The 22,704-nt window shown below is 58.5% G+C and overlaps 1 protein-coding gene across 1 annotated transcript; it reads left to right on the top strand.

Annotated features, from left to right (window-relative positions):
• The first annotated feature begins 1,416 nt into the window (after positions 1-1,416).
• On the top strand, positions 1,417-13,186 carry NTN3 (netrin 3). Its single transcript, XM_029049135.2, has 7 exons — positions 1,417-1,661; positions 3,612-4,638; positions 10,175-10,363; positions 10,576-10,725; positions 11,415-11,468; positions 12,560-12,634; positions 12,848-13,186. The coding sequence occupies exons 2-7, from the start codon at positions 3,633-3,635 to the stop codon at positions 13,174-13,176; spliced, it is 1,803 nt and encodes a 600-aa protein (XP_028904968.1). The 5' UTR covers positions 1,417-1,661; positions 3,612-3,632; the 3' UTR covers positions 13,177-13,186.
• The last annotated feature ends 9,518 nt before the right edge of the window (positions 13,187-22,704 follow it).

Genomic DNA, 22,704 nt, shown 5'->3' with positions numbered 1-22,704 from the left:
TCTCCCCTCGGGCCCACCCAAGTCTGGACTCTGGGTCCGGACAGACCATCCAGGGGCTGCCACCTGCTGGCTACAGCTGAGACCCCCAGCCCTTGAGACCCTTCCCCAAGACCCCCTGACCCCGGAGACCCTGACCCCCTGACCCTGCGATCCTCTTGCTTTCACCACCTCTCCACTCCCGACACCCGGCAGGCTAGAGGTCAGGATATCCCTGCCCCTGGGGAACTCGCTTCCACCGGTCTCTCTCTCGTGGGCCGTTGAGGTGGTCAGGGCGGAAGGTTCATTTTTGTCTGAGGGCGCGTGTGTGGTGGCGGGGGTCCGGGGGTCTTGGGCGGAACCGATTTCCCCACGAACGCTGGTGTGGACCCCTCCTCCCCGGGGGCGGGCCGGGTCAGAGGGGAGGGTGTCAGGTTGTCCCACGGGCCCCCCCCCCCCGCGCCCGGAGCCTTGGAGGGTCCATCCCGGAGGCGGCCCAGCTGAGGGGTCCACCGTGCCCCGGGACCCCCCCGGCCGCGGGGTTTGCCTCTCGATGTCCGAGTGCCCGGCTGGGTGGGTTTCCCCCTCCCCCGCCCCCTCCCCCTCCCCGCCCCCCACATCCAAACAGCTGCATTTTCTCCCTCCCGGGGCCGCACACCTGCCTCGGTCCCCGCCAGTCCTTCCGTGCGCCCCCGCCCACCGGGCCGCCCGGCCTCTCCGCTCCGCATTCCTGGCCCCCCGCCCGCAGACCCCCGCCCCCCGGCCCGGCCCGCAGCCCCCGCGGGAGGGAGGGAGGGAAGGAGCTGTTTTCTCGGTGACACATCTCAGCCCCCGGTTTCCTCCCTCTCCCCCCGGCGGGTCCCCCCTCCCCGATGGGGCTGGGGCCTGGGGGCTGGGCGCTGGGCGCTGGGGGCTGGGGCTGAGCCCCCGCCAAGCAGACAAGCAGGGAGGTCCTGGGCGGGAGCGGGACGGGGCGGGAGCGGGACGGGGAGGAGAGAGGGGAGGGGAGGGCGAGGCGGCCCCCCTCCCCCGCGCCCCCCCCCAGCCCCCCGCGCCTGTGATTAAATGTCTGAAATCTGCTTCTGATTTCCTCGGGGAGCCGGGCGGCTTCCCCTCTCGCAGCCCCGTTTCCCTGCTTCGCCGGCAGCAGCAGCCGCCAACGCCCGGCCCTTGCCCGGTCCCCTCCCCTTCTTCCTCCTCCTCCTCCTCATTCCCCCCCCTCCTCCCCTCACTCCCCCCCAACCTTTCCTCCTCCTCCCACTCTCCCCCCACTCTTCCTCCTCCTCCTCCCCAGTCCTGCTCCCTCCTCCCCAGCGCCGCCCAGCCAGGCCGGGCTCCCCCAGCCCCCGGCGCCCCCCCACACCACCACCACACACACACACACTGCGCTCCTCCCTCCTCCTCCTCCTCCTCCTCCTCCTCCTCCTCCCTCCGTCCGTCCGTCCGTCCCGCCCCGCAGCTGGGCTGGGGCAGCTCGGAGAAGCCGGAGCCGGAGCCGCAGCCCCCGGAGCCCCCGCAGCCCCCGGAGCCGCCGCCCCCTCCCGGGTCCTCGGAAACGGGTGGGGCCGGGGCCACCGCCGTCGGTCTGCGGGAAGCCCGGGGGGGTGTCCCGGCCCGGGGGGTCCCGCGCCGCCTCCCCTTCGCCGGCCCCGGGAGGCAGGACCGTCCTCGCTCCATCCAGCCCGGTGAGACCCCCCAACCGGCCCCCGGGGCCCGGCGGGGCTGGGGGCGGGGGGCGGGGGGAGGCGCACTGGCCGCTCCTGTCAGAGGGCCCGGACGCTCTGCCGAGAAGGAAAAACTTTTCATTTGCTCCACAGCTGCCCCAGCCCCCCCGACCCAAGCCCCAGCCCCAGCCTCCAGCCCCCAGACCTAAGTCCCTCCCCCAGCCTCCGGTCCCCAGTCCCCAGCCCCCAGACTCAGCCTCCAGCCTCCAGCCTCCCAGTCAGTCTCAGCTTGCAGCCCCCAGCCTGCAGCCCCCAACCCCCGGCCTCTTCTCCCTCCCAAAGTCTCCCGAGTCTCTCGCTCCGTCCCCGAGTCTTGGCCGCTCTCTCCCTTTCTCTCGGGGTGGGTGTCTCCCCGATTTTTTTCTCTCTCCCCCCCCCGCCCTCCTCTCTCCGTTTTATTTCCTGTTTAAATCCTTTCACGGCTCAGGCTGCAGCCTCACGCCGCTGGGTTTGCTGCTTGTTTCCGATTCCCGCGGGCGGGGCGGGGCGGGGCGGGCCGGAGGAGAGGGGAGGGGAGGGGAAGGACCGGCCGGGACAGCCGGGCAGGGAGGTGGAGGGCATATGGGCAGAGAGCGGAGGGGGCAGAGCTCAGGGCCGGAGGGGCAAAGGGTGGGCCGGGCTGGAGAGGGCCAGGGTTGGAGAGCCCTGGTCCGGGGACAGGGCAGGGCAGGGAGTAGGGCCTGCCCAGCCTAGCCCTGGCTCTGCCCCGCTCCACCTCGATCCCTTGGGTGCCAGTGGCAGGCCTGGACTAGAAAGGGTGAGGGGGAAGAGAAGACTTGGACAGGAAAGCCCCCATACTCCCGAGACCCCTCCGCCATTTGGCCCCCAGACCGAGACCCCTCCCTTTCCCCCTCCCCAAGCCGTGCCTCCACTCTGCTGACCTTGGTGGAAGGGGCTCAGGTGTGTGTGTGTGTGTGTGTGTGAGTGAGTCTGTGGTGGGGAGGTCTCTTTTCCTACTTTTACCTCCAGAGCATGGAAATGACCACTGTAGTATTTATTAAGAACTTACTATGTGCCCAGCACTGTGCAAACACTGGGGCAGATACAGTGTAATCAGGTCAAACAGAATCTCTGTACTACATAGTGCTCACAGTCTAAAGGGGAGGGAGACCAGGTATTGAATGATTGAATCCTCATTTTTACAGATAGGGAAACTGAGGCCCAGAGACTTTCTCATTCTTTTTTTTAAATAACTCTTGTCAAGTGCTTACCATGCACCAGGCACTGCACTAAGCACTGGGGTAGATAGAAGCTAATCATGTTGGACACAATCTCTGTACCACATGGAGTTCTCAGTCTTAATCCCCATTTTACAGAAGAGGTAACTGAGGCACAGAGAATTGAAGTGACTTGCTCAAGGTCACACAGCAGATGAGTGGTGGAGCTGGAATTAGAGCCCAGATCCTCTAACTCCCAGGCCTATACTTTTTCCATTAGGCCATGCAGCTTCTCTTTTGACATCAGGACAGAACTGGGACTAGAACCTGGGCATCCTTTTTCCACTAGGCAACAACTGCTTCCCTCCCCCCACCTCCCCTACTATCTCTCTAGCTGTGGTTCCCCTGACTGTGACCCTGAGGGGCAGCCCCTGCCAGGGTAGGGCCAGGGGCTGAGGCAGAGGGAGAGGAGAAGGAAGCCCAGACCTGAGGGCCTCAGCTTCTCTGCGGAATCCAGACCAGCCTATCTGAAGGGGCTCGCTGAGGGGAGCCATGGGGCAAGGGGAGGTGGTCCAGAGTCGCAGGGGCTGACTGACTATTGGGGGGGGGGGTGCCTTTGTAAGAACACCACGCCCCTGCCCCGATCCTGGGGTCTGACCTCCCCGATGACTACTGGGCTCTCCTGCTGGGTTGCCACCCCAACCCCCTGCCCTGAGATGACCTCTCCCTGACCTCTCCTCTGCTCTGTTCCCAGGTGACCGGCCTCCTCGGGGCCATGGCCATGGCGGGCCACCCCTCGCTGTGGCTGCTGCTGCTGCTGCCTCTCTGGGCCACCTGGCCCCCGGCCCCGGCCCAGCCCCTGGGCCCCTTTGCCGGACAGCAGGCCCCCCCAGACCCCTGCTATGATGACACGGGGGCCCCCCGCCGCTGCATCCCCGAGTTTGTGAATGCGGCCTTCGGGCGGGAGGTGCAGGCGTCCAGCACCTGCGGCCGTCCGGCCACCCGGCTCTGCGATGCAGCTGACCCGCGGCGGGCCCACCCCCCCGCCTACCTGACTGACCTGAACACGGCCGCCAACTTGACCTGCTGGCGCTCAGAGACACTGACCCGGGCCCCGCTGAACGTCACGCTGACCCTGCCCCTGGGCAAGGCCTTCGAGGTGGTCTATGTGAGCCTGCAGTTCTGCTCGCCACGGCCCGAGTCGGCCGCTATCCTCAAGTCCATGGACCACGGGCACAGCTGGACGCCACTGCAGTACTATTCCTCCCAGTGCCGGCGGGTCTATGGTCGGCCCAGCCGCGCGGCAGTCAGCCGACAGGACGAGCAGGAGGCCCTGTGCTCGGACGGCCACACGGACCTGTACCCACTGACTGGCGGGCTCATCGCCTTCAGCACGCAAGATGGCCGTCCTAGCGCCCAGGACCTGGACGCCAGCCCAGTGCTGCAGGACTGGGTCACGGCCACGGACATCCGGGTGGTCTTCACGCGGCCCCACCTGGGGTCCCGGGCAGGGGGCGGAGGCGGCGGGGGTTCTGAGACCGGCCCCGTGGGCGAGGAAGGGGCCACGGTGGCCCCCTACGCCTACGCCGTGGGCGAGTTCCAGGTGGGCGGACGCTGCAAATGCAACGGGCACGCGGCCCGCTGCGTGAGGGACCGCGAGGGCCGGCTGGTATGCGACTGCAAGCACGGCACTGAGGGCCCCGACTGCGAGCGCTGCAAGCCCTTCCACCACGACCGGCCCTGGCAGCGCGCCACAGCCCGGGAGGCCCACGAGTGCCTGGGTAGGGGGGCGACGGCCGAGGGCCGCGGGGTGGGGGGTGACAAGGGCGGAGCAGGGCTGGGGAAGGGGATGATGGCTCGGTCTGAGGACGGAGGTGAGCGGAGGTGAGGCCCAAGAGTATCTAGGTGGGGGGCCGGGAGGCTGGAGGGAAGGGGATGATGGCCTGGCATGAGGAGTGGGGCCCAGCCTGGGGCCAGTCCACGAGTGCCTGGATAGTGAGCTCTGCCCAGAGAGGGTCCTGGTGGGGGAGGGGATGATGATGATGATGACCTGGAGGGGGGCCTGGGAGGGAAGGTGAGGTCCCCCAGGGCCTGGTTAGGGGGCCAGGGAGCCTTGGGGGAGAGGATGACGGCCTGGAATACGGAGGAACTGGGCCCAGAGGGCCAGTGAGCCCAGGGAAGCTGGCAGAGAGGTCCCTTGAGAGGGGATGGGGTGGCAGCGGGGGTGAGGGAGGCTGGAGAGGGGGCAGGGCCCACGCTCATCAGCTGCAGCAGGAGCGCTCTGACCAGTGATTCTGACCTGTTGGAGGAAGTGAGTCCTCACTCTCTTTAGGGGAGAGGGCGAATGTGCAGAAAACTCTGCAGTGTTCGCATCCCCCCAGTGCCCAGCCCCACCCCCGCGCCCTCCTGGGTCGGTGTCTATCTGGGGTTGGTGGTCTTTCTGGCGGTGATGCTCCTGCAATGTTGGTGTTGTCCCCCCAGACCCTCCCACTGCCCTTTTGGCATCAGTAGCCCTGCAGCACCTCCCCCCACAACTTTGCCATTCCTCTGGCATCAGTGTCTCCCTGGCGTCGTAATCCCATGATGCAAACTGTCCCTCTGCATACTAGCAGTGCCTCTGTGCACCAGGCTCCAGCTGCACCGTGCCTCGCACCGCACTAAGCGTTGGGGAAAGCATGCCAGAGACAAAGCTGCCTGCGAGGAGCTTGCGCTCTAAAAGGGGAGACAGCCGTAAAAATATTTACAAGCCGTGAAAATCAGAATACAGAAATGGAATGTTCAATCCATAGCCATATATGCCCAAGTGCTGAGGACTGGGCATAAATAAATGAAGCCATAAGTGGTAGAGGCAGCCGTCGGATTGGGGTAGGATTGTTGGGGGAGGTGGGGTGTCAGGAGAAGCTGTGAGCGATGGAGACGGCTTCAGATTTTCGGGTCCCTTTGCTTCAGGCTTGTTGGAGGAGGTGGGGTGTCAGGAGAAGCTGTGAGCGATGAAGACAGCTTCAGATTTTCGGGTCCCTTTGCTTACCGCTGAGGATCCCTAGTGGCCCGGGTAGCCTGGGCACCCTCTTCTTCTACTTTGACCTCCACCTCTTCCCCTCTACACCCCTGCCCCCCCCTTATTCTGGCCAATCCTAATGCTTATTCCCCATTCACTTCCATCTCCACCCCCTCCATCTTCCGTCCCATCTGCAGCTCCTCTCCCTAGCTCTCAGGCTGCCACTACATCCTGCTTTCCCAGCCTTGAATCCTCCTCCTCTTTCTTCTCCCCCTACTTTTCCTCCTCCTCCTCTTCCTCTTTCTCCTCCTTGCCCACCCCAGCCATCCTGAGACTCCTTCCGAGTCTGTAGCCCTTCCTCTCTGTTTCTCTAGTTTATGACCCTCGCTCCCCCACCGCACCACTTCCCTGGATCTTCAGTAGTAGTAGCAGCAGCAGTGTACTGAACACCTCCTGGGCACAGTGCTCTGTACTGCTGCGAGAAGCAGCATGGCTTAGTGGATAGAGCAGGGGCCTGGGAATCCTGAGGTTGTGAGTTTAATTGAGAAGCAGCGTGGCGCAGTGGAAAGAGCATGGGCTTTGGAGTCAGGGCTCATGAGTTTGAATCCCAGCTCTGCCACTTGTCAGCTGTGTGACTGTGGGCAAGTCACTTAACTTCTCTGTGCCTCAGTTCCCTCATCTGTAAAATGGGGATGAAGACTGTGAGCCCCACGTGGGACAACCTGCTTCCCCTGTGTTTACCCCAGCGCTTAGAACAGTGCTCTGCACATAGTAAGCGCTTAACAAATACCAACATTATTATTATTATTATTAATCCTGACTCCACCATTTGTCTGCTGTGTGAACTTGGGCAAGTGACTTCACTTCTCTGTGCCTCAGTTATCTCATCTGTAAAATGGGGATTGAGACTGAGAGCCCCGTGTGGAACAGGGATTGTCTCCAACCTGATTTGCTTGTATCCACCCCAGCGCTTAGTACAGTACCTGGCACATAGTAAGCATTTAGCAGATACTACTATTATTATTATTAATTATTATTATTGTTACTGGAAACTTGGGGAAATATATCAGAAGCACATGACTTGTTCCCTGCCCACAAAGAGCTTCCCCTCCAACAGGAAAGGTAGGCAACAGAATATTTACAAATACGGTAATTAGAATAACTAGCCCATGCCATCAACCATACATATGTATGGAAGTGCTGAGGGAGGGTATAAAATAAGTAAAAATGTAAGTGCTAGAGATGGCTGAGGGGTCGACTGTCACCTGAGGTCTTGGATGTTAAGTAGGAAAGACTTGTTGGAGGAGGTGGGATTTGAAGGTGAGGAGAGCTGGGGCCTGTCTGGTCTGGGGAGGGAGAGATGGAGCACTCCGGGGACCAGCCTGAGCAAGAGGTAGGGGGGACTGGAGTCTGGCTGTGACAAGGTCAGAACCTGTCCCGGGGTGGGGGACAGGGAGGCAGTGCACCCGGGGGAGCAGGTTGGGTGGGGAGGAAGGGGCAGATCTGGAAATGTTGTGTAGGAGGAACAGGCAGGATTGGGCAGCAGTTGCAATGTAACGACCATATTAGCTTCCTTGCAGACCTCCCTGCCTCCAGACTCTCCCCTCTCCAGTCTGTACTTTGCTCTGTGCCCAGTTGTTTTTGCTAAGATATCATTCTTCTCCCATCTCCCCCAGATCCTTGAGTGGTGACCCATTCCTCTTCACATCAACCAGAAACTCTCAATGTCCACTCTAAGGCTCCTCCATCAGCTCACTCTCCCCTACTTATCCTCACTCCTTTCCCACTCCACCCCAGCTCACACGCTTCATTCCTCTCATGCCAACCTACTCACGGTGCCTTGCTTTCATCTTGCTCACTGTCCACCTCTGGCTCACTCCCTTCTGCAAAGAACTCCCTCCCACTTCACCCCTGACAAACCACTGCTCTTCAAAATCCTTCCAAACTCAGATCTCCTTCCAGAGAGGCCTGTCCCATCAATCGCTCATCTCCTCACCCCATGTGCCCCAGGGATGCCTCCCCCTAGACTGCCACTTATGCACCAACAATCAATCAAACGATGGTATTTATTGAGTGCTTATTGTGTGCAGAGCAGTCAATCAGTCATATTTATTGAGCACTTACTGTGTGCAGAGCACTGTACTAAGTTCAATATAACAATACAACAGACACATTCCCAGCTCACACCAAGCTTTCAGTCTAGAGGGTGAGACAGACATTAATATAAATAAATAAAATTACACCATACTAGGTGCTTGGGAGAGGACAGTATCATCAAGTTGGTGGTCATGTTGGGTCCTCACACCTTCCTACCAGTTATATATGTAACTGTCCCCTGGGAAAGCACCATGGCCTAGTGGAAAGAGCTCAGGTCTGGGAGTCAGAGGACCTGGGTTCTAATCCTGACTCTGCCACATGTCTGCTGGGTGACCTTGGGCAAGTCACTTAATTTCTCTGTGCCTCAATAACCTCATCTATAGAATGGGTAAAGGCTGAGCCCCATGTGGGACAGGGACTATGTCCAAACTGATAATCTCATACCTATCCCAGCATTTAGAACAGTGCTTGGCACATAGTAAGCGTTTAACAAATACCATAATTATTATAGATATATATATTTTCATACTCCATTCCTTCTTCCTGTCAGTAATTTGTGGGTGCCTTTTTCTCTCGACTGTAGCTCCTTGAACTAACTGCCCAATCTCACCCAAGTTCTTAGAACAGTGCTCTGCACACATTAGTGCCCTGTAAATACGACTGAGAATCAGGCGTCAAGGATGACACTGAGGTTGAGGGGTTCTGGGACAGGGAGGATGGTGATGTCATCAGCGGAGATGGGAAGTTGGGAGCAGGAGAAGATTCGGAGGCAAGCTGAGTTTAGTTTTAGATAAGCTGAGTTGGAGGTGCTGATGGGGGCCGGGGCATCCCACAAGGAGAGAGGTCCTGTAGGGAAGAGGAATTGCAGGAGTGCCGCTGCGGTGAGAGGTCATTCATTCAATAGTATTTATTGAGCGCTTACTATGTGCAGAGCACTGTACTAAGCGCTTGGGATGAACAAGTCGGCAACAGATAGAGACAGTCCCTGCCGTTTGACGGGCTTACAGTCTAATCGGGGGAGACGGGCAGATGAGAACGATGGCGATAAAGAGAGTTGAGGGGAAGAACATCTCGTAAAAACAATGGGAACTAAATAGAATCGAGGCGATGTACATTTCATTAACAAAATAAATAGGTCATGACCTGATAGGTATGTTTGCGAGGGAACCCCTTGGCCTTGGTTATCAAGAGGTCATCAGAGACCTCTGAGAGGGCAGTCTAGATGGAGTGAAGGGTCAAAAATTTGATTGAAGGGGGTCAAAAAGAGTGGGTGAAAGGGAAATGAAGTCAGCAGGTGTGTACACCTGCTCCTACTACGGTCTCTGTGACACCCTCTGCCTCCCAGTCTGTGACCCCCTCTTTCCCCAAAGCCTATGATCCCCTCTGTCCTCCACCTGTGACCCCCTCTCTGCTCACTTATTTATTGAGCGCTTACTGTATGCAGAGCATTGTACTAAGTGCTTGACCCCCTTCTGTCCCCCAATCTATTACCCCTCTGCCTCCAACCTGTAACCTCCTGTCTGTCCACTGCCCCAGACTGCCATCCCCTCTGACCCCCTCCTGTGTCCTCCCAGCCCACTGCCCAGGCTGTGACCGCCTCTACCCCCCACCTGTGACCCCACTGCCCACTGCCCCAGGATGAGACTCCTTCTGCCCCCCAAATGTGTCCCCCCCACCCTCCCACCTGTGACCCTCATCTGTCCCCCAGCCTGTAGTCCCCCCTTCCCCCGACCTGTGATTATGCTCTTCCCACCGCCTCAGCCTGTCACCCCCTCTGCCCTGACCCCCTCTCTGCCCACTGCTCCAGACTGTGACCCCCTCCACATTGTGGCCTCCCCCAGCCCATTACCCCCTTTTCTCTACCTCAACCCATGTCCCCCCAACTTTTGCCCCCAGCCTGTAACTCCTCTAATAATAATAATAATAATAATACAACTGTGGTATTCGTTAAATGCTTACTATGTTCCAGGCACTATACTAAGCACTGGGTTGGATACGAGCAAATCAGGTTGGAGACGGTCCCTGTCCCCCACTGGGGCACCCAGTCTTAATCCCCATTTTACAGATGAGAGAACCGAGGCCCAGAGAAGTGAAGTGACTTGCCCAAGGCCACACAGAGAACAAGTGGCAGAGCCGGGGTTAGAACACATGACGTGTGGCTCTATGTGCCCCCCCACCCGAGCCCGATGACCCGCCCCCACCCCCCCCGTGTCTGCCCGCAGCCTGCTCCTGCAACCTCCACGCCCGCCGCTGCCGCTTCAACATGGAGCTGTACAAACTGTCCGGTCGCCGCAGCGGGGGCGTCTGCCTCAACTGCCGCCACAACACCGCCGGACGCCACTGTCACTACTGCCGCGAGGGCTACTATCGCGACCGAGCCCGCCCCGTCAGCGATCGCCGGGCCTGCAAGGGTGAGCTGCCGCCGTCGCCCCCCCATCCGGGACCCCCACGACCCTCCAGGCCCTCTCAGGACCCCCCCACCGCACCCACACCGCCGGGCCGCGGTGACCACTGCAGCGTCGCTTCTGGCCTCGGGCTCCAAACGCCCACCCCGGGACGCGCCCCCCGCCCCAGCACCCTTGGAAAGTTTCCCTCCCGCCCCGTCCCTCCCCGTTCTCCGCAGCCTGCGACTGCCATCCTGTCGGAGCCGCCGGCAAGACCTGCAACCAGACGACCGGGCAGTGTCCGTGCAAGGACGGGGTCACCGGCCTGACCTGCAACCGCTGCGCCAAGGGCTTCCAGCAGAGCCGCTCTCCGGTGGCCCCCTGCATCAGTGAGTGACCCTGACCCCTGCAGGAGAGTGACCCCCGCCCCCTGCATCAGTGACCCCCGACCCCTCACCCTGCCCCCTGCAGTAGAGTGACCCCCGCCCCCTCACCTGCAGCATCAGAGTCCCCCCGCCCCCGATCCCCTCTTCCCTCTTGCATCAGTGAGTGACCCTGCCCCCTGCAGCAGAGTGACCCCCGCCCCTCTCACCCTGCAGCATCAATCAGTCCCCCCGGCCCCGCTCCCCCTGCCCCCTTGCGTGAGTGACTCTGCCCCCTGCAGCAGAGTGACCCCCGCCCCAGCAACATCAGAGAATGCCCCCCGCCTCCCGACTTCCATCCGTATCCGGCCCCGCTCCCCCCTGCACGCTTCTTCTGCTTGAGCGCCCCGCTCCCCATGCCCCTCCACCCCCGCTCTGGGTCCTGGAGTGCTCTCCCCGCCCCCTGCTCACACCCCCCGGCCTTCCCGCCGCAACCCCTCCCCCGCCCCGGCTCCCCCAAGGACGCAATGACTTGAAGGCCCCGTGGCTTCAGTATCTGGGCTTGTTTCCCGAGCCCCTCGCAGCCTGCCCGGGAAGGACAGGTCATCCCCGCGGCGTGGTGGGGGAGGGCCTGAAGGGGCCGGCGGGGGTGGGAAGAGGGCGGGAGGCCGGACCTTCCCATCCTTAGGCATTTCCTCCCCTCCCCGCCTCCCCAGAGATTCCGGCCACCAGCCCCACGGCCGCAGTGACCAGCACCGAGGAGCCGGCCGGTGGGTCCGAGGGCCGCGGGAGGCAGAGCGGGGAGGGGGCTCGGGACGGTCGAACGGGGGGCTGCCTGTTGGGGGGAGGCCTGGGGGGTGGCCCGGGGGACGGGGAGGTTGGGGAGCCTGCCAGGGCCCGCTGAGTCAGGGGTGGGGGGTGGGGAGTGTCACATGGTCGTGAAGGGTGGGGGGCGGAAGGGGGACATGGCAGACCCCGGGACCAGAAAGAGGGTCGTGGGTTCGGATGGGGGAGAAGTCTCAGGAGAACGACGAACTGCGTTTCTCCCCCATTTCTCCCATCAATCAATCCATCGATCGTATTTATTGAGCACTTACTGCGTGCGGAGCACTGTAGCCGCATGGCGTGATGGATAGAGCCCGGGCCTGGGAGTCAGGAGTCAAGGGTTCTAATCCCAGCTCTGCCGCTAGTCTGCTGTGTGACTTTGAGCAAGTCACTCAACTTCTCTGTGCCTCAGTTACCTCATCTGTAAAATGGGGATTAAGACTGTGAACCCCACGTGGAACGACCTGATTACCTTGTATCGACCCCAGCGCTTAGAACAGTGCTTTGCGCATAGTAGGCACTTAACAAATACCATGTGCCAAGCACTGTACTAAGTGCTGGGGTGGATACGAGCAACTCAGATTGGACACAGCCCTTGACCCACATGGGCTCACGGTCTCAACCCCCACTTTACAGATGAGGTAACTGAGGCACAGAGAAGTGAAGTGCCTTACCCAAGGTCACAGAGCAGACAAGTGGCAGTCAGGATTAGAACCCATGACTTTCTGATTCCCGGGCCCGTGAACTATCCTTTAGGCCACGCTGCTTCTCCCTTTGTTCATCTCCCCTCCCAGCTCCCCAGCACTGATGTATACATCTGTTATTTTATTTATTTATAGTAATGTCTGTCTCCCCCTCTAGACTGTAAGCTCGCTGTGGGCAGGGACTGTGTCTGTTTATTGTTGTAGTATACCCTCCCAAGTGTTTAGTACACTGCTCTGCACACAGTAAGCGCTCAAAAAATACCACTGAATGAGTGATCGAATGAATGAACGAATGAGTCGGCCCAACGCTGTCCGCGTTCCATCTCTTGCAGACTGTGAGTCCTACTGCAAACCGGCCAAAGGGAACTACAAGATTAATCTGAAGAAATACTGCAAAAAAGACTACGGTACCTAACGCGGCTCCCTGCCCCCTCGGCGACCTTTGCCCTCTTCCCTCGCGGCCCGGACCCCCGCCCCGCCTCCAGCTTCATCCCAACACTATCCCGCGCTCCAGGGGTCGGGAATCCGGGGCCCCCTCTCCTCCCCAGGACCGTCCTCCGCCCCCTGGGACCTCCTTCCTCCCTCCCGGGACCCCCTTGCTGAGCGCCCCTTCCCCGCAGTGGTCCAGGTGAACGTGCTGGCCCTGGAGGCGGCGGGCAGCTGGGCTCGGTTCACGGTGTCGGTGCTGACGGTTTACAAGAGCCGGGACGAGCGGGTCCGGCGAGGGGACAGCGGGCTGTGGGTGCCCATGAAGGACCTGGCCTGCCGCTGCCCGCGCCTCCAGCTGGGACACCGCTACTTGCTGATGGGCGCGGCCGAGGCGTCCGGGGAGCGTCCGGGGCTGACGGCCGGCAAGAACAGCCTGGCCATCCCGTGGCGGGACGCGTGGACGCGGCGCCTAAGGAAACTGCAGCGGCGCGAACGCAAGGGCAAGTGTCAGAAGCCTTGAGGGGGCAGGGAGGGGGACCCCGGGGCGGGGGGGGGGCGAGGACTGTCCGACCCCGGCCGGGGGGCTGGGCCGGGGGGGGGATGAGGAGCGAAGACTTCACAGGGTGAGGGTTGGGGGACGGACGGATGGACAGGTGGACAGATGGACGGGTGGGGCTGCGTCTGTGAGTCCGGGGTCACGCCAGCCCTGAGTGGGAGACCGAAGTGAGGAGGGGGCTCTCTCCGCGGGGGAGGGGGGCTGCCCACTTGCACCGACCAGGCCGAGGCCCGCAGGGTACCCCCTCGCCCCGCCCCGCCTCCTGCTTCCGGGGAGACGGGGAAGGAGGCTCCGAGGGAGGGAGGGAGGGAGCGAGCAGGACCTTGGAGAGCAATCGGGCATCTTTCTCTCTCTCTCTTCCCCCTCTTTCTTTCTTCCTCTCTCTCTTTCCCCCCCTTTCTTTCTTCCTCTCTCTCTTCCCCCCTCTTTCTTTCTTCCTCTCTCTCTTTCCCTCTCTCTTCCTCTCTCTGTCTCTCTCGTCTCTCCCATTCTCTCCCTCTTTCTCTAGACATCTCTTACCCTTCCTTCTCCTCCTCCTCTTCCTCCTCCTGCTGCTCCTCCTGCCCTTCTCCCTCCCAGCCAGATGCCTGTCCTCTCCCCCATCCCCTTCCCCCCGCAACTCCAACACCCCAGGAGTGGCATTCCCCTGCGGACCCCCCTGGAGTACCACAGTGGGGGACCCGGGGAAAGTACTTGAGGGGGGCAAAGGCGGGTTAACGAGGGGCACTAAGAGGGAGTCGGGGGCTGCGGCTCTCTCCTGTTGCTGTTGATATTATTATTGATATTGTTATTATTAATTATTATTATTATTATTATTTTAATAACACGTCTAATCGCGCCTGGCCGGCTCAATCCGCGAAGTTTCCCGAGCTGGGGGGTTGGGGGTGTCGCTGCGTCCCACCCCATAACTGGGGAACGGCCTCCCACCCACCCAGTATTCTCTCCGCCCCGTCTCTCTCCCTGCAGTTTCTCCGTCTGTTTTTTCCCCGGATCCCTGGGTGGGGACCGCACAGAGGGTCCGTCCTGGGGTCCCAATGACGTGGGAAGGGGCTCTGTGGCCTCCCCCGCCCCCAACCTCGGTCTCGTGGTCCTGAGGGCCGCTGGAATTAGGGTGGGAGGTCAGGGAGGAGTGGAGGCGGGAGCTCAGCGAGGGGGTGGGGGAGAGGGTTTCTCGGGGACTTGGTTGAATTCCCTCACAGGTTCTTCACCGTTCGTGGCCTCACCCCAATCCTGACATTCAGATTTGGGGCCCCCAGGGACCCGCGCGCCCCCCGCCCCCCGCCCATCCCCCAGCCACTTTCCCCACCTCCGAGCCCTGGCGGGGACCTGGGCCCAGAGGTCGTTCGACCCTTTCCATCCCTCTCCCCACCCCAACCAGAGAGTCGGACACTGAGCGGCGCGGGGGCCGGCCTATCCCCTCCCCTCCCCTTCCCTCCTCTTTCCTTCCCTCCTTTTTCCTTCCCTCCTTTCCCCTTCCTTCCCCATCTCTGCAGCCGGCGCTGGGCGCCGGACCGGTGTGTCCACAGGACGGGGCCGGGCGGGGGCTGGGGGCGGGCGGACGGCGGGGCAGGCGCTCTGACAGGACGTCCTCTCCTCAGGCTAGCTCCAGTCCCCTCCCCCGACACGAGAATCATTTTAACTCGTTCAATAAATTAAAAATAAAACCCACAAAACTCGTTCCTGCACCTGTCTCTTCAGCCCGGGTAAGGGGATGTTGGGTGCGGTCTCAGGAGGTGAGGGGAAAACCCCGTCGGGGCTCGGAGTTGGAGGGAGCGGATGGGGGAGAGATTTACTGTAGCAGTCAAGCTGGGTTGAGGAGTAATGATAATAATAATAACAATAAAAAGTGCTTATTATGTGTCAAGTAGTGGCGTAGATCCAAGGCCATCAGGTCGGACAGTTTCTGGCCCATATGGTGCTTACAGTTTGAGGAGAGAAAAGAGGTATTGAATCACCACTTTACAGATGAGGAAATTGAGGCACAGAGAAGTGAAGTGACTTGCCCAAGGTCCCACAGCAGGTAAGTGGTAGAGCCGGGATCAGAATCCAGGTCCTCTGACTTCTAGGAGCTGCGTTCTTTCCCCTAGACTCCGTTGCTTCCCCGAGGCTCCTGGCTCCAGACCCTCAGACCCTCGGCCCTAGGGGACCCAGGATGGAGAGTCTGATGGACTCTCGGGGGATGGAAGGGGGCGGCCCTGGCAGGGACCCTTCTCCCAACGAGCTCGGACAGTGGAGGCAGGGCGAGAGGGTTGGGGGCGCTAAGCAGAGAAGGAGCTGCCCAAAATCACCCTCCCCACCCCCGGATCCTGATGGCTACCTCGCTTCTGTACCGCCCCCCCTCCCCCATTGCTCTTCCCCCATGCCCCCCTGGGGTGGGTGGATGCTCCAGGACTTTAGGTCCGGCCCCTGCCCTCACATTTCCCACCCCCCTTCCCCAGTTCACCAGGGTAGGGGATTTCCCACCCCTCTCCGTTCCTGGGATCAGGGGAGGGGCCCTAAAAGTAAGAGGGGTGGGGGAAGGGCAGTATGGCTGCTGCTCTGGGGATCCCCAGCTTCCGGGGGGGGGGCAAAGGTATGAGCCCTTAGCTCAAGGAGTCTTCCTCCCGATTCCCTGGCCCCTCTCCCTCCCCCTCCGTGATCTGGGGTCCCAGTGGAGATGGGGGGTTGGCCCCTAGTGCACGAGCCCCCCTCCCCCACCCTGTTTGCTAAGAGTAAGGGACTCACTCTATCTCTTGGGCAGGGGAGGGGGGCGGTAAGCACTTTCGCCCCTCCCCCTTTTCTGCTGACTCATGGGGAAGGGGGGATGGCGAGAGAAGCAAAATAATGAAAGAAAGGCCCTGGGAACATCTGGAGTTGCTATTAAGGAAGGCACAGGCTCCCTGTCCAGATGTTGGCCACTCCCTCCCCTGGCGTGGCCCCCTGGAATCCAGCCCAGGACCTGGGTGGGGGCAGGGTGGCCCCGGAGGTGGGGGGCGGCGGGCGTCTAGACCCAGCACGGGGCTAGAAAGCGATGGGGAACTCGGGCTCCAGCCCCTAACTCAAGGGGTGAGCTGATGCCTGTCCCCAGACCTGAGTCCGGGGGCCTTTACTGACTCCCTGAGGGGGCTCCCCCTCCTTCTCCTTCCTCCTCTTCCTTCCTCTCCTTCTCCCCATGCTTCTCCATACCCTTACCCCAGAGCATTCGCAGCCTGGAGCTGAGGAGTCTGAGGGAGCAGCCTGGGGGAGCAGTCTGTGGAAACAGTCTGTGGGAGTAATTTAAGGGATCAGTTTGAGGGAGAAGTCTAAAGGGGAACAGTCTGGGAAAGCAGTCTGGGAGCAGTCCGTGAGAGCAGTTGGTGGGAGTAGTCTAGGAGAGCAGTCTGTGGGAGTGGTTCTGGATGAGAGGTCTGAGGGAGCAGTCTGGGGGAGCAGTCTGAGGGGGCATTTGATGGGAGCAGTGGGTGGAAGCAGCCTGCTGGAGCGGTCTGTGGGAAGTGGAGCAGAGGCCCGGAGCTGGCCAGAGGCCAGGGCAGAGCAGGATCCAGGTCCCGGCAGGAGGGAGTGGGGCGCGGGGAGCTGGGGACCCGGCCAGAACCCGGGGATGGACGGGAGCCCCGCACCAATCCGAGCAGAGGCAGGCCGACCTGGAAGCAGGAAACTGGGGGTGGGCCGGAGCAGGAGCGGCAGCCGGAGCCGGTGTCTTCCCCCTCAGCCCAGCAGGGTGGGAGGAAGGGAGAGGGCCAGCTCCCACCCATCTACAGGGACGCATTTCTGCTCCTGAGACCAGTTGGGAGCCCCCCAATGCAGGGACTTGTCCCAGAGATGGACTCTCTGGCAGTCCCTCCAATGTGCACCCCCACACTCCCTGTGGCTCATTCTCCCTGGCCCCGGTTCACAGGGGGACCGAGGAGCCCCAGGGAAGGCAGTAGGATGAGACTGGTGTTGAGAAGACGAGGGACCAGATCAGGGCCTGGTTGGATGGGGATGTTCTTGAGGCCTGGGTCCATCTGGGGGAGGGGTCAGGGCTGGAGGTTCAGGCCAGGGGCTCAATCAACAAATCAATAATTTTCACTGATGGATCAATCAATCATGTGTATTGAGAAATTACTGTGTGCAGAGCATTGAACTAAGTGCTTGGGAGGGGTCTATATAACAAGAGTTGATAGACATGTTCCCTTCCCACAAGGAACTTACAGTCTACTGGGGGAGGCAGACTTTAAAATAAATTACAGATATGTACATAAATTCTGTGGCACTGAGGATGGGGTGAACATCAGATGCTTGAAGGGTACCCACTCGAGTGCAAGGATGACCAGAAGGGAGAGGGAGTAGAAGAAATGAAACCTTGCTTGGTTGGGAAGACCTGTCTTGGAGATACGATTTTGATTAGGCTTTGTAGGTGGGGAGAGTGGTGATCTGGTGTATTTGGAGGGGGAGGGAGTTCCAGGCCAGAGGGAAGATGGGGGAAAGGAGTCCATGGCAAGATAGATGAGATCAAGGTAGAGTGAGTAAGTTGGTGTGAGAAAAGTGTAGTGTGCAGTTGGAGTTGTAGTAGGAAATCATGGAGGTAAGGTAGAAGAGTGCAAGGTGCAAGGAGAGTGCTTTAAAACTGATGGGAAGGAGTTTTTGTTTGAAGCCAAGGTGGATGGGCTACCACTGGAGGTTCTCGAGGAGTGGGGAAACATGGACAGAACAGTTTTGAAGAAAAATGATACAGGCAGCAGAGTGAAGTATGGACTGGAATAGGGAGAGATGAGAGGCAGGGTGGTCAGTGAGGAGGCAGATGTAATAGTAAAGGTGGAATAGGTGAAGTTGTTGAATGAACGTAGTAGCAGTTTGGAGGAGGGGGAAGGAAAAATTTTAGCTTCGTCATGAAGGTAGAACCACAGGATTTGGTGACAGATTGAATATGTGGGTTGAATGAGAGAGATGAATCAAGGATGATGCTAAGGTTACAGGCTTGGGATATAGGGAGGATGGTGGTGCTGTCTACAGTGATGGGAAAGTAGGGGAAAGACAGGGTTTCGTTGGGAAGATGAGTTATGTTTTGGGCAGTGTTAAATGTGTGCAGAGCGCTGTACCTGCACTTGGGAAAGTTGTGATTACTGCCCATAAAAATCTTAGTCTGAAGTAGAGACAGACATTAAAATAGATTAGGGATAAGGGAAATAGTAGAGTATAAGAATATTTGCAGAAGTACTGTGGGGATGGGGTGAGTATGAAAGCTAAGGTTGGATAATATTTCCAGGAGAAGGGGGTGATACACAGTGTTGAAGACAAGTGAGAGACTGAGGAGGATTAGGATGGGGTAGTGGCTATTGGATTTGGCAAGAGGAAGGTCATCTATGACCTTAGAGAGTGTGGTGTCCATGGAATAGAGGGAGTGGGAGCCAGATTGCAGGAGAAAAAGGTGGAGGAAGGAAAGTGGAGGCAGGGAGACAGTATGGCCTAGTGAATAGAGCACAGGCCTGGGAGTCAGAGGAAGTGGGTTTTAACCTTGACCGCCACATGTCTGCTGGGTGACCTTGGGTAAGTCACAACTTTCTGGGCCTCAGTGCTCTCATCTATATAATGCAGATTAAGACTGTGAGCCCCATGTGGGACTTGGACTGTGCCCAACCCAATTAGCTTGTATCTACCCCAGTGCTTAAAACAGTTCCTGGCAAATAGTAAGTGCTAACAAATACCATAAAAAAGAGGTTGTAGACAATTTGCTCAAGGAGTTTGGAGAGGAATGGTAGGAGAGAGATGAGGCAATAACTGGGTGCCATGGAGTCAAGGGATGGATTTTTAGGATGGGGAGACATGGGCATTCTTGAAAGCAGTGAGGAAGGAGCCATTGGGAAATTGGTGGTCAGGGTTGGAAGAGGGATGGGGGCAGTTGCTTTGATGAGATGAGAAGGGATGGAGTCAAAAGCACAGTGGAGGAGATTGAATTTGAGAAGAGGTGGAAGATTTCTTGAGATGTTACTGGGAAGGATAGGTGAGTAGAAGATGGGGCTGAAGGAGGATGGATTAGAGCAGAGCAACGAAGATTTTAGGGGGACCATGTCTAATGCTTTCAATGAAGTAGGTGACCAGGTCATTAGGGACAAGAGAGGTGGGGATGGGGGGGACCACACGGTTTGAGGGACAGGGGAGAGGTAAGAGTCAAGGCTAGGAAGAGGTTTGGGTTGGAAAGGCTCAGGGCTAGAGGGGTCAGGGCTTGGGAAAAGGGTCAGAGCGGGACAAGGGTCAGAGCTAGGTGGTCCCAGCTGGGGAGGGCCAGGGCTGGACAGATCTGCTAAACTGTAAGCTCCTCCGACAATGACTCTCCCCGTCTACAAAGCCTTACTGAAGGCACATTTCCTCCAAGAGGACTTCGCTGTCCGAACCTTCCTTTCCTCTTCTCCCACTCCCTTCTGCATCACCTTGACTTGCCCCCTTTATTCATCCCCTCTCCCAGCCCACAGCACTAATGTCCATACCGGAGGTTTAACATCTGCTTCCCCCTCGAGACTGTAAGCTCATTGTGGGAAAGGAATGCATCTGTTTATTGTTATATTGTACTCTCCCAAGTGCTTAGTACAGTGCTCTACAACAGTAAGCACTCAAGAAATACGATTACTGACTGACTGACTTAAGGACAGGACCTCCATCTACTAACTCTGTTATAGTTTCCAAAGCTCTCAGTACAGCCCTACACACAGAAGAAGCTCAATAAATGCCACTGAGAGATTGATTACTTGGCACAAAACTATAGCCCCAGCCAGCCACCCTAACCTTGGAAGGGGGACAGAGAGAACAGAGACAAGCGGAGAGAGGCAGAGAGACACCAAGTGACGTGTGGAGACAGAGGCAGAAAGGCAATCAGGGAAAGGGAGACAGAGGGAGAGGTTGAGAGAGGAAGGAGGAGGGAGGGAAAGGTGGGTGGGAGATCCAGGATGGACCGACGGACGGAGGGATGGAGGGACAGCTGGTGCCCACCCCCACGTGTTCTTGGGGAGCGGGGGGAGGCCGGAGGCAGGAAATATCTGGCTCTCGCCAGCCCAGGGCCCACCCCGAAAGAAAACAAACTCGGCCGGCCGCGGGCGGGGCTAAAGCGAAGGCAGGAACTGGCGCTGGCGGCAGAATATGTTAGCAATGTCTCGAGGCTTGGCAGGTGGGCGCCCCCGCCCCCGGACCCGGCACTCTCTCTCCCTGCTCAACCACCGACCCCTCCCCGCGGACCCCTCCTCATTTTCACCCTCCTGCTGCCCTCTCACCCTGGCCCCTTCCAGTGGAGCCCTTCTCACCGCATTGTCACCCTGGCCCCTTCCCCACGTCGCCTTCTCAGGGGATCCCTCCCCACTTTCTGGAGAGGAGAGGGGAGGGGAGGAGTCGAAAGGAAGGGAGAGGAGAGGAGAGGAGAGGAGAGGAGCGGAGAGGAGACGGCAGAGAGGAGAAAAGCAGAGAGGAGGGGAGAGGAAAAGAGCAGAGAGGAGAGGAGCAGGGGGAGATACGAGAGAGGCCTAAAGGAAAGGAGGGTGGACAGGAATTAGGGTCTCTTGGAAGCATCTTCCTCCTGCCACCCCACCATCCTAAGGGGAGAGGGCAAGGGGTGAAGAAGGAGGGGCAGGAGACAAGTTGCTGCTTTGCCCATCTCCCGGCACTGCCCAGGATCAGGGCAGCAGAAAAGCTATGGCATGGTGAGGGTTAAGGGGTGCCTGTGGGTGGCGGGCTGGGTGGCAAGGTGCCAGGCCTCCGGGAGAGATTTACAGAGCAGAAGCAGGAGCCAGAGGGAGATAAATGGGTGAAACGGCTCCCTCCGATGGGGAATGTACACAGCCCCGGAGAGAATGTACACAGCCCCAGAGAAGATAGAGAGTAAAAGGGAGAAGGTGCACGGCATGACATAGATAGTATACTGTCTAAGGGAGAAAGCGCACAGCCTGAGACAGATGGTCTACAGTCTAAGGGAGAAGGTCCATGGCCTGAGATGGTAAACAGTTTGAGAGAGATGGTACTCAGTCCAAGAGAGAAGGCACACAGTCTGAGAGAGACGGTACTCAACCCAAGAGAGAAGGCACACAGTCTGAGAGATAGTATACAGCCCAAGAGAGAAGATACACAATCTTAAAGAAAAAAAGATACACAGCTGGGAGAAGCAGTGTGGTCTAGTGGATAGAGCATGGGCCTAGGAGTCAGAAGGACTTGGGTTCTAATCCCGGCTCCACCACATGTCTTGGACAAGTCACTTCACTTCTCTGTGCCTCAGTTACCTCTTTTGTGAAATGGGAATAAGACTGTGAGCCCCATGTGGGACAGGGACCGTGTCCAACCTGATTAACTTGTGTATACTTCAGCGCTTAGAACAGGGCTTGGCACATGGAAATTGCTTAACAAGTGCCATAAGTATTTTTATAGTTATTATTGTTAGGGATGACACAGATGATGAGAGTTGATACAGTCTGAGAGAAGGTACCCAATCTGAGAGAGAAGGCACAGCCTGAGAATCTACACAGTATGAGAAACTGTACACAGCTATACAGTCTGAGAGAGAAGGTATATAGTCTGAGAATGAATGAATGAATGAATGAATGAATGAATGGCTCTACCAACTCTGCTATATTGTATTCTCCCAAGCACTTAGTACAATGCTCTGCCCACAGTAAGTGTGCAATAAATGCTCTTGATCAATCAATCAAATCTTATTTAATGAGCGCTTACTGTGGGCAGAGCACTGTACTAAACACTTGGGAGAGTACAATATAACAGAGTTGATAGACACGTTCCATGCCCACAAGAGGCTTACTGTCTAGAGGGGCAGACTGACATTAATATAAATAAATAAATTACAGCTATGTACCTAAGTGCTCTGGGGCTGATGGAGGGGTGAATAGAGGGTGGTGATGATGATGATGGCATTTGTTAAGCGCTTACTACGTGCAAAGCGCTGTTCTAAGCACTGGAGAGGATTCAAGGTCATCAGGTTGTCCCAAATGGGGCTCACAGTCTTAATCCCCATTTTACAGATGAGGTAACTGAGGCACAGAGAAGTGACTTGCCCAAAATCGCAGAGCTGACAAGCGGCAGAGCCAGGATTTGAACCCATGACCTCTGTCTCCCAAGCCCGGGCTCTTTCTACTGACCCACACTGCTTGCAAGTCAAAGAACAAGGCGAAGCAGAAAGGAGTAGAAGAGGAAATGAGGGCCTCGTAGGGGAAGGCCTCTTGGAGGAGATGTGCCTTCAACAAGGCTTTGAGGGTGCCAATAGTAATTGTCTGTTGGATATGAAGAAGGACGGTGTTCTAGGCCAGAGGCGGGACATGGGCAAGAAGTGGGTGGCAAGATGGGCAAGATCGATGTACAGTGAGTAAATTGGCGTTAGAGGAGCGAAGTGTGTGGGCTGATGATGATCCTGGATTTGGAGGCTGGGTCGTCTTGTGGGGAGGGGTGGGAGGGTTGGAGATCCCCAACTGACATGCTTATGACACCATCTTCTAGCCCAGGAGTTCTGCTCTATCCAGACCTCCTCAGCAACAACTACATCTT

This window comes from Ornithorhynchus anatinus, chromosome 2 (assembly GCF_004115215.2).
Source record: "Ornithorhynchus anatinus isolate Pmale09 chromosome 2, mOrnAna1.pri.v4, whole genome shotgun sequence".
Lineage (NCBI taxonomy): Eukaryota > Metazoa > Chordata > Mammalia > Monotremata > Ornithorhynchidae > Ornithorhynchus > Ornithorhynchus anatinus.
Note: the sequence above shows the minus strand (reverse complement) of the source record. Positions and strands in the feature narration are given on the sequence as shown.